The 11,082-nt window shown below is 47.8% G+C and overlaps 1 protein-coding gene across 6 annotated transcripts in view; it reads right to left on the bottom strand.

Moving 5' to 3' along the window:
- Positions 1-363: 363 nt before the first annotated feature.
- TMEM231 (transmembrane protein 231) overlaps positions 364-11,082 on the bottom strand; it is a 31,006-nt gene continuing 20,287 nt past the window's right edge. For 5 of the 6 annotated variants that reach the window (XM_073308413.2, XM_073308411.2, XM_073308414.2 and 2 more), the window contains exons 2-7: positions 9,644-9,813; positions 6,509-6,637; positions 2,293-2,436; positions 1,945-2,026; positions 1,695-1,800; positions 364-1,269 (exon numbers count right to left, since the gene is read on the bottom strand). In XM_073308413.2, the coding sequence (XP_073164514.1) occupies positions 1,098-1,269; positions 1,695-1,800; positions 1,945-2,026; positions 2,293-2,436; positions 6,509-6,637; positions 9,644-9,787 (777 nt within the window). In that variant the 5' untranslated portion in view covers positions 9,788-9,813 and the 3' untranslated portion in view covers positions 364-1,097. Of the gene's footprint in view, positions 1,270-1,694; positions 1,801-1,944; positions 2,027-2,292; positions 2,437-6,508; positions 6,638-9,643; positions 9,814-10,648; positions 11,021-11,082 lie in introns of those variants that run through there. The other variant, XM_073308416.2, reaches the window with a different exon arrangement.

Below are 11,082 nucleotides of genomic sequence, written 5' to 3'. Positions count from 1 at the left end.
AAACAGTCACAAAGCTGCCCCATTAACCGCTTTTAACTCCCTCCTTAAAAGACTCTCCTTTGCCATGATGCCAACAAACAAACAGTGGCTGCACTGTTGGTGTACTGCCTATCATGCTGGCCAGAGCAGCCTCAATGCTTCCTTGTAGTCACCTATCTGTTAGTACCCATTTGTCATCAATGATCATACTTTAAATTTTATTTTTGGTTAGAGACAATCCTTTTGTCCTGTGCTTGTACAGCACCAAGCACAATAGGGTCCTGGTCCATGACTAGGTGCTATGGTAATACAAATAAATAATAAAGCCTCAAAATGATAATTAATGTTCCCATCCCATCATCCAATTAAAAATGACACCTAATATTGCATTTTCAAAATATTTCACATTTAATAAAACCTAATTTATATCATGTTAACATTCTGTCCTCAAAACAAAGAAGCAACACAGAAAGCAACAGGACTGTTGCCTGTTATGATTTTGGAACATGGACATTAACATACCAGGCCAATGAAAGCATATATTGAACCACAACATCTTGGGAAGTGTGCCTTTGCCTCTTCCCCATTCTTTTAAAATCTCCCCCCTCCCATTCCTACTCCTCAACACAGTTAATGGCTTGATAGAACTTGAGTTTTCAGAACTGATTGGTGGTGCCTTTATATACAAAACTAAGACAGTACAAGTAGTTTACATAGTTACTGTTACCATGTGGCTTTCAATTATTATATTGTGTATTTTAGACAAATTAAAAGCATATCTGATCAGCCAAAGGTGGTATAGATTTCAGCAGAACAGGTGCCTTGTTGGTTTCAATGGGTTTTGAAATGCAGTCATATTGCAAAAGATAACATTCTTCTTGAACTGTCCAAAATGTGAGAGCACACACTAATCACAAAGCAGTGCTCTCTCACAGCAATGTGATATCTACAAAATAAAAATGTCCAGACACGTTAGACTGTTGTAGCATTAACAGAACATGATCCAGAATGTAATTTACAAAGTTCCCCATCTTCAGAAATATGAGAATTCTAAAGAGAACGAAAATTAAGTAGACTCTCTTATCCTGAGTCTCTTTAAAGTCATTTCAGGCATTTGCTCAGGACTGGTGCTGTTTATAAGAGGAAACTGGCAACACTGGTATTGTGGTCAGCACCTGATTCTGGAACACAAAGATTTTTATCCTGTCAAACACCCAAAGAAAGATAAGCAGGATACTAACATACTGGATCCAGGCAAATTTGATCATTTCCCAGAACCCTGGCTGATATGTGGTAGGAGTCAAGGAGCGTTACATAAGAAGCATCTGAAACGTCTATTACACCAGCTAAACTTGAGAACTTAAAATTAAATCCAGCACAACTGAATAGATGTATGTATGTACATCTGGAGAAGGAAGAGGTTAGAAATAAATCCAGAAAAAAAAATTGGACTAAGGGAATTGAACATTCTTTTCATAACCATTGGAAGATGGAGCCATAACAGAGCTAGATCAGGTTTCTAAAACTGCATTAATGTTCCGAGTACAAGTTGCTGCACCTTAGGATCTACATATTTGTCAAGAAAAGTTTAGGAACATTTCCACTCCTTTGATATTACATACAGATGAAGTGAGACAGACACTGTATTTTAAGTGCAGAACATTGTTAAAATACCTTGTTACCTCAATGGAGTTCACATAACTGCTAAAGGATATAAAATAACCTCCACTGGGTAATGGATAGTGGCATTAATCACAAATGGTGCATTTGCTGCTCTTCCTACCAGCCAAACAGGGTTGGGATCAGAAAGCACTGTTGTTACTGCAATGAAAAAAGAATGAAGGCTCTTAAGGGGCCTTTCAAACTGATACCCAAAACAAATCCCCTGAGAACAGCCACCAAACATTGTTATATGTCATCACAGATAAACTGTCCTGGGGTTGGTATCCATTAGTTCAGACTTACCATTTCTATCTTGATATGCTGCAATGATGTTAGTGACATCGTAGTCACTTGCAAAAGGGCTGGTGCCATTGATCACAGATACCTGTTACACAAGATGATACTTTAATGCCAATATAAAACCTTCATGCCCCACTCTCCAGAAAGTTGCTTTTATCAAATTTGTTGCACAAAGAGGTTCTGTCTGTAAAGATAAATAATCCCAGTCCTGTGTCTGAATGGCTTTGCAGCCACAGGACCTTCTCCCACCCTCCAGCTCAGCAAACACCTTAGTTTAGAAATTCTGGGTAGGGGTAATTCTGGTCATTACTGATGCAGAAAGGGTAATGAGAAGAAAAAGGTTCTCCTCACATTGTATCTGACGTCTACTCCACAATGGCTAAGTGACTGCCTCTGGTGCAATTTCAGGTCTCCGTTCACATAAAGCTGGGACCCTGGAATAGGGGAAGACGATTGGATAAAAGCCATGCTCTGCATCACAAACGTTGACATCCTCTGAAACAGTGAACAGAAGATACAACTGAATACAGGAAAACTCTCCAAAAATCTTCTACCTTTATAAGTCTACAGAATTTCTGTATGGGTTTTATTTTACATCTTCTTGGCTCTTAAATTTTAGTGTCAGATAATTTTAGACATAGAATCATAGAATATCAGGGCTGGAAGGGACCTCAGGAGGTCATCTAGTCCAACCTCCTGCTCAAAGCAGGACCAATCCCCAATTAAATCATCCCATCCAGGGCTTTGTCAAGCCTGACCTTAAAAACTTCTAAGAAAGGAGATTCTACCACCTCCCTAGGTAACGCATTCCAATGTTTCACCACCCTCCTAGTGAAAATTTTTCCTAATATCCAACCTAAACCTCCCCCACTGCAACTTGAGACCATTACTCCTTGTCCTGTCCTCTTCTACCACTGAGAATAGTCTAGAACCATCCTCTCTGGAACCACCTCTCAGGTAGTTGAAAGCAGCTATCAAATCCCCCCTCATTCTTCTCCTCTGCAGACTAAACAATCCCAGTTCCCTCAGCCTCTCCTCACAAGTCATGTGTTCCAGACCCCTAATCATTTTTGTTGCCCTTCGCTGGACTCTCTCCAATTTATCCACATCCTTCTTGTAGTGTGGGGCCCAAAACTGGACACAGTACTCCAGATGAGGCCTCACCAACGTCAACTAGAGGGGAACGATCACGTCCCTCGATCTGCTCGCTATGCCCCTACTTACACATGAGGCTTCAGAGATTCCAAGGTCAGAAGGGACCACTGTGATCATCTTTTAGTCTGACCTCCTGTATAAACACAGTTCATAGAACTTCCCCCCAAATAGTTTCTACAGCAGAGGTGGGCAAACTACGGCCCGCAAGCCACATCCGGTCCATGGGACCATCCTGCCCAGCCCCTGAGCTCCCGGCCAGGGAGGCTAGCCAGCCCCTGGCTCCTACCCTGCTGTACCCCCTCCCCTGCAGCCACGCCGCCGCACGGCTTGTGCCTGCCCACCACCCAGGCTTTCCAATAAGCCTGTCCTGCTGCTCTGAGCGGCCTGGTAAGGGGGCAGGGGGAGCGGGGGGTTGGATAAGGGGCAGGAGGTCCTGGGGGGCAGTCAGGGGACAGTTGGATGGGGTGGAGGTGTGGGGGGCAGTCAGGAGACAGGGAGCGGGGTTGGATATGGGGTGGGGTCCCGGGAGCGGGGGGTACAGGGAGAAGGGGGGGTTGGATAGGGGGTGGGGTCCTGGGGGGGCAGTTAGGGACAGGGTCCCAGGAGGAGGCGGTCAGGGGACGGGGCGGGGGGGGGTTGGATGGGTGGGGAGTCCCGGAGGGCCTGTCAGGGGGCAGGGGTGTGGATAGGGAACAGGAGGGGTTGGATAGGGGATGGGGTCTGGGGGGTAGTTAGGGGCAGGGGGTCCCAGGAGGGGGTAGCAAGGGGACAAGGAGTGGGGGGGGCAGAGGTTGGATGGGTCGGAGGTTCTGAGGCGGGCAGTCAGGGGGTGGGAAGTGGGAGGGGGCGGGGGCCAGCCTTCCCTACCCAGCCCTCCATACCGTTTCGCAACCCTGATGTGGCCCTCGGGCCAAAAAGTTTGCCCACCCCTGTTCTACAGCATATCTTTTAGAAAAAACATCCAATCGTGATTTAAAAATGGTCAGGGATGGAGAATTTACCATGACCCTCGGTAAATTGGTCCAATGGTTAATTACCCTCACTATTAAAAAATTACACATTATTTCCAGTCTGAATTTGTCTAGCTTCACCTTTCAGCCACTGGATTGCGTTGTACCTTCCTCTGCTAGACTGAAGAACCCATTATTAAATATTTGTTCTCCGGATAGATACTTATAGACTGTAATTAAGTCATCCCTTAACCTTCTCTTTGTTAAACTAAATAGATTGAACTCTTTGAATCTATCACTATATGGTACGTGTTCTAATTCTTTAATCATTGTGGTTCTTCTTTGAACCCTCTCCAACTTAACATCCTTCCTGAATTGTGGGCACAAGAACTGGCCGCTGCATTCCAGCAGTCATATCAGTGCCAAATACAGAGGTACAATAATCTCTACTTCTACTCGAGATTCCTCTCTTTATGTACTGCAGGATCACAGTAGCTCTTTTAGCTACAGTGTCACACTTGGAGCTTATTTTCAGCTTATTATCCACCATGACCCCCAAATCATTTACATAGTCACAATTCCCAAGATAGAGTCCCCCATCCTATAAGTATGGCCTTCACTCTTTGTTCCTAGATGAATACATTTATATTTAGCCATATTAAAACATATATTGTTTGCTTGCACCCAGTTTACCAAGCAATCCAGATTGCTCTGAATTAAGTGACCTGTCCCCTTTATTATTTACTGCTCCCTCAATTTTTGTGTCATCTGAAAACTTTATCAGTGATGATTTTATGTTTTCTTTAAGGTCACTGATAAAAAAATATTAAATAGCGTGGAGCCAAGAACCAATCCCAAACCCACTCAATGACAATTCCCTGTTTACAATTACATTTTGAATCCTATCAGTTAGCCAGATTTTAATCCATTTACTGTGTGCCATGGTTCATTTTATATCATTTTAGTTTTTTAATCAAAATGTCATGCAGTACAAACTCAAATGCCTTTCAGAAAACTACACAAATGTATTTTTTTGGTTATTAGAAGTTAACTACTTTAACTGCTACTCAAACTAGTTTATAGAAGCCCCATAGAATTCTACATGTCACATTAGGGAATCCAACATTTTATAGCTGATGAAAAAGACAAAAATTTGGCCATCTGACTTAGTGGAAACCCAATGATTAAGCAAATGTAAATTCAGCTGAGATAAATACTTTAAAAATTCTCATCACAGGATATGCTTGCTGAGAAGCAGGAATTCTTGCCCAAAGGGTGAACGGAAGTAGATGGCTCCTTGGCCCTTTTTGGCGATTCCTACATTAATTTATTATAAGGGCAAAGCATGAAGAATTTCAGAACCTTCCACATATTAATAATTGCCACAAAAAAACCCAACCTTTGTTAACATACATTTAAGGTTGACTGGTAGTGCACCTATACTTAAACATCTAAAAACAAGGAAATATAAAGTTATGGTAAAGGACTCCCAGACCACGGTTAAGCTTAAGTCTTCTTCTCTGCAGCTGGCAATAAACACCAGGACAAAACAAAATCTGACCTATCCCTAACAAAATCTGCCATTTCCTGTGTCATCTTGTGTCCAACACAATGCTTTACAATTATTCCTCATCTTAACACCTACTGAAACCTCACTGTGGCAGGTGTAGCTGGCACCTGATCTAAGGATTAGTTGCAGCAAGTTGCCAAAGCTTGTGCTCCCATTTCAGGAGAGGTGCATGTGCAGGAACAGGTGCAACTAGGGTGACCAGATAGCAAATGTGAAAAATCAGGACAGTGGGTGGGAGGGCAATAGGTGCCTATACAAGGAAAAGTCCAAATATCGGGACTGTCCCTATAAAATCGGGACATCTGGTCACCCTAGGTGCAACTAAAGAAACGAGAGATCCTTTTTTTCTGGACTGTGATATGCAGGAGGTTCAAGCAGATCACAATAGACACTTGGGCTCTAAAATCTAAGAACATATGAAAGTGTTGTAAGAATATCTGCTAAAATGGCTGCCACCATTACCCCTAGAGGCTGACATTTCACTGGGTACAGCAAGAAGATAAGGGAATATAAGTATGCAGCATCCTTTTCTCACAAACTCTTGCATATTCTCAGTGCCCACTAGAACACCACAGCTGCACTGGCATTCACACAGTGACATGCACTCTGTCTTCTGCACTTTATAACTGCCTTGGAGAGTTCTAGCAGTCTGGTTACATATGCACCATAAAGCTCAGTCAGGAGTAACCAAAGGTGATGTCCCTTTGGTTGGAAAGTAGGGAGAAAAATCAAACATTGATTTAGTTAGTCCTGACATACAGCAGACTTAATAAAAATGTAAATAATGATCTTTTTTATTATCTATTACATTACTGCTACAGGAATGTTGCACTCAGCACTCAAAAATCATTGTGACAGAGTCACCTACATTAACAGAATCTGAGCTACTCACATGTAATTCGTAGGAGAAAGTCAGAATGAGCTGGACCGCAAGTACTTGCTCTGTAGATTGTAAAGGAAGCTCTAATTTAAAATGTAATTGGTCCATTTTGCCATCATGATTCTTGTCTTCTTCTCTAGTCTATAAGACACAAGAACTTTATCAGAAATGCATGGCTTGGTAATGGTCTCTTATTACAGGCAGATATCTGGAAGTTAATTACAGCATACAGACACTAAAAAAAGAATCTCAAGATGAACAGACTACATGTGCGGGGGGAGAAAGGATACATCCTTATAATGCTACATTGAAAACATCCATTTTGCCTTGGACTCACAGCAAGCAGACTAGAGAAATGACAGGACTCTATCAATGTTCGGTTCCGTATCAAGCGGAGTGCCCCAGGGGTCAGTCCTGGGGCCGGTTTTGTTCAACATCTTCATTAATGATCTGGATGATGGGATGAATTACACCCTCAGCAAGTTCACGGATGACATTAAGCTGGGGGGAGAGGTAGATATGCTGGAGCGTAGAGATAGGGTCCGGAGTAACCTAGACAAATTGGAGGATTGGGCCAAAAGAAATCTGATGAGGTTCAACAAGGACAAGTGCAGAATCCTGAACTTAGGATGGAAGAATCCCATGCACTGCTACAGGCTGGGGACTGACTGACTTAGCAGCAGTTCTGCAGAAAAGGACTTGAGGATTACAGTGGACAAGAAGCTGGATGAGAGTCAACAGTGTGCCCTTGTTGCCAAGAAGACTAATGGCATATTGGGCTGTATTAGTAGGAGCATTGCCAGTGGATCGAGGGAAGTGATTATTCCCCTCTATTCAGCACTGGTGAGGCTACATTTGGAATACTGCATCCAGTTTTGGGCCCCCTACTACAGAAAGGATGTGAACAAATTGGAGAGAGTCCAGCGGAGGGCAATGAAAATGATTAGGGGACTGGGGTGCATGACTTATGGGGAGAGGCTAAGGGAACTGGGCTTATTTAGTCCGCAGAAGAGTGAGGGGGAATTTAAGAGCAGCCTTCAACTACCTGGAAGGGGGTTCCAAAGAGGATGGAGCTAGTCCAGGGGTGGGCAAACTTTTTGGCCCAAGGGCCACATCTGGGTGGGGAAATTGCATGCAGGACCATGAATGTAGGGCTGGGGCAGGGGTGCAGGAGGGAGTGCAGCATGTGGGAGGGGATCCGTGTGCAGGAAGGGGCTCAGAACAAGGGGTTGGGGTGGAAGAGCGGTGTGGAGTACAGGAGGGGACTCAGGGCAGGGGGTTGAGAGTGCAGCAGGGGTGTGGCAGGGGGTTGGGGTGCAAGAGGGGTGCAGCAGGGGCTCAGGGCAGGAGGGTTGCGGGGTGCAGCAGGGGGTTTGGGTGCAGGCAGGGTATGGCAGGGGTTTGGGATGCAGGAGGGGTTTGGGGTGCAGGCACAGGGGTGGCAGTGTCGTGCAGCTTCCTGCCTGCCCTGGCCCTGCACCGCTCCCGGAAGTGGCCGGCACCATGTTCCCCGTTCCCTGGGGCTCACGGCACAACAGGGATGGCAATCCCACAGGCCGTAGTTTGCCCACCCCTGAGCTAGGCTGTTCTCAGTGGTGGCAGATGACAGAACAAGGAGCAATGGTCTTAAGCTGCAGTGCGGGAGGTCTAGGTTGGATATTAGGAAAATCTATTTCACTAGGAGTGTGGTGAAGCACTGGAATGGGTTCCCTAGGGAGGTGGTGGAATCTCCATCCTTAGAGGTTTTTAAGGCGCGGCTTGACAAAGCCCTGGCTGGGATGATTTAGCTGGGATTGGTCCTGCTTTGAACAGGGGGCTGGATTAGATGACGTCCTGAGGTCTCTTCCAACCCTAAACTTCTATGTTCTCACAAGGCTGTCAGGTAGAACAGTTTGCCACTGAAATCAGAACAAGGCACTTGGGAACTATACCAAGAGGTTAGAAGCTGAAAGCACTATCAAATAGCCAACCAAAAGACACTCTACACCAGGGGTGGGCAAACTTTTTGGCCTGAGGGCCACATCGGGGTTGCGAAACAGTATGGAGGGCCGGGTAGGGAAGGCTGTGCCTCCACAAACAGCCTGGCCCCCGCCCCCTATCGCCCCCCCACTTCCCGCCCCCTGACTGCCCTCCCCCAGAACCCCCAACCCATCCAACACCCCCTGTTCCTTGTCCCCTGACCGCCCCCTCCTGGGATCCCCTGCCCCTAACCATCCCCAGAACCCCACACCCTATCCAACCCCCCCGCTCCCTGTCCCCTGACTGCCCTGACCCCTATCAACGCCTACGCCCCATGACAGACCCCATGGGACCCTCGACCCATCCAACCCCCCCACTCCTTGTCCCCTGACCGCCCCCTCCCAGGACCCCTGTCCCTAACTGCCCCTGCACCAGGACCCCACCCCCTATCCAACCCCTCGTTCCCCACCCCCATACAACCCCCCCCCACTCCCTGTCTCCTGACTACCCCCCCAAACCTCCATCCCATCCAACCGCCCCCTGTCGCCTGACTGCCCCCCAGGACCTCCTGCCCCTTATCCAACCCCCCGCTCCCTTACCAGGCCGCTCAGAGTGGCAGGACAGGCTTATTGGAAAGCCTGGGAGGTGGGCGGGCGAAGCCAGGCAGCGGAGTGGCTGCAGGGGAAGGGGGACAGCAGGGGAGGATCCAGAGGCTGGCTAGCCTCCCTGGCCGGGAACTCAGGGAACAGGCAGGACGGTCGCAGGCCGTATTTTGCCCACCTCTGCTCTACACACAATCCTTTGTGACATTTCTTTTCTTAGATCTTTTCCAGTGTCTATTTTCTCTTTATCCAATGCATCTATTTGTTCAGTATTCTCCATTCTTTCTCTCTCTAATGTTTTTCTAATTATACCTTACCAGCTTATTTTACCTCTGCACCTCCTTCCCTCATATCTTACTCTTTCATTCTCTGCCATACCATATATACCCTCACGGTCTGCACAACCCCCCCACTCCCCCAAGCCCATAAGGGCCTTTTACTTGGTGTCAGCCACTTCCCTCATCACTGGAGGCTTCTCAAGCTGTGTGTGGGGCAACTGGCACGAACCCCAAACACAGATAATTAAGACAACAGGGCATCCCAATTAGTACCCACCTACCACCCCACCCCATTGTAGGTAACCTACTGAGATGAGTGGAACTCGCAGTTGGTCTTCCTGGAGGCGGTTGAAGGCTGGAAATGTGCTCCAAGCCAGGAAGTTGCCTGGGTCAGCTCCAGTCATAGCCACCAGCAACACCTCATACTGAAACTGTACTGTGGGCTGCTCCATGTAGGTACTTTGTTTCAGCCAAAGTCCTGCAAGTAGAGAGACAATAGAAGAATCAGTGCTGGGAATGAGGTTGAAGGAGGAGTGAAACTTGGGAGGGTCAGGTCTCTCCCTGGTGTTGTTGCTGTCCTTCCACTGTTTCACTCACGCAGTTAAAGTTTGCCCTGAGCTGGGGGATCAGACAGGGGTCTGAGCCCAGTGGAGTCATGGGCACCAGGTTTGTATAATTTTTGGTGGTGCCCAGAATGGGTCCAAGAAGAGCTGTCCTGTCCATAGGATGGACCAGGACAACTGCCCCGGGCCCTGCGCTTTGGGGGGATGTGGGATTCAGGGCAGCATAGGAGGTTAGCAGAGGGCCTGGTGCACAGAGGACAAGCGACCTGGTCCCAGTCTGCTCCGCCCCGCCCCACCAGTTCCCAGCGTTGCTCGGGGGAGGAGGCGAAAGAGAAAAGAGGTGGAGCGGGGGCAGGGGCTTGGGGGAAGGGATGGAATGGGGACAGGGAGGGGGAGGAGCAGGGATGGGAAGAGGCAGGGTGGGGGCGGGAAGAGGCGAGGCGGGGCAGAGTAGGGTGGGCTGGGTTGCTCGCTGCTGCCAGTGCCAGCCCTCGGCTAACGCCCCAGGCCGCCCCGGACCCTGCGTCCTCCTGAAGAGTGGGGCCCCCCAAAGCGCAGGGCCCGGGGCAGTTACCTAAGTCCATCATACGGATGGAATGGCTCTGAAAATATAAGCCCAAACATTGGTGGAGCCAGGCCCACCTTCCTGAATCCATATTACTTGCTGCCTGTGAGTGGAGTCTGTTCCCAGGCAGATTCATCCAGTGGAATTAAAAGAAAGCCTGTGAGAAATCAAGGCCATAATCCAACCTGACAGTGCTGTTCTGGCACCAGGCCACCCCAAGTGGCATCATTGCCTCAGAGGCTCTGTGGGACATCACCATCTCCTGGGAGACTGATGGCAGGCAGGCAAGGCATGGGGGTCCAGGGTGGAGGAAGGTGCTGCTTGGAGGGCTGGGTGATGGTATAGTCCCTAAGGGAGCACTGGAGGGACTGATGGCCAGCAAGGTGGGGTCTTTGGGGCCCCACAGCCACAGGTGTCCTTGCCACGCTGTGGCTCTGACACTCCTCAGTAAGTAGGGTAGCACCCAGGACAGGACCTCCAGGGTCAGGGAGTGTCAGGTTGCGGGTGGATGGTTGGGTGCCTTAGTTTCCAAGAAAAACAACGAGGAGTCCAGTGGCATCTTAAAGAGTAACATTTATTTGGGCATAAGCTTTCATGGGTAAAACGCCCACTTCTTCAG

The sequence above is a fragment of the Lepidochelys kempii genome, chromosome 12 (assembly GCF_965140285.1).
Source record: "Lepidochelys kempii isolate rLepKem1 chromosome 12, rLepKem1.hap1, whole genome shotgun sequence".
NCBI lineage: Eukaryota > Metazoa > Chordata > Testudines > Cheloniidae > Lepidochelys > Lepidochelys kempii.
This window is presented reverse-complemented; position numbering and strand designations above follow the sequence as displayed.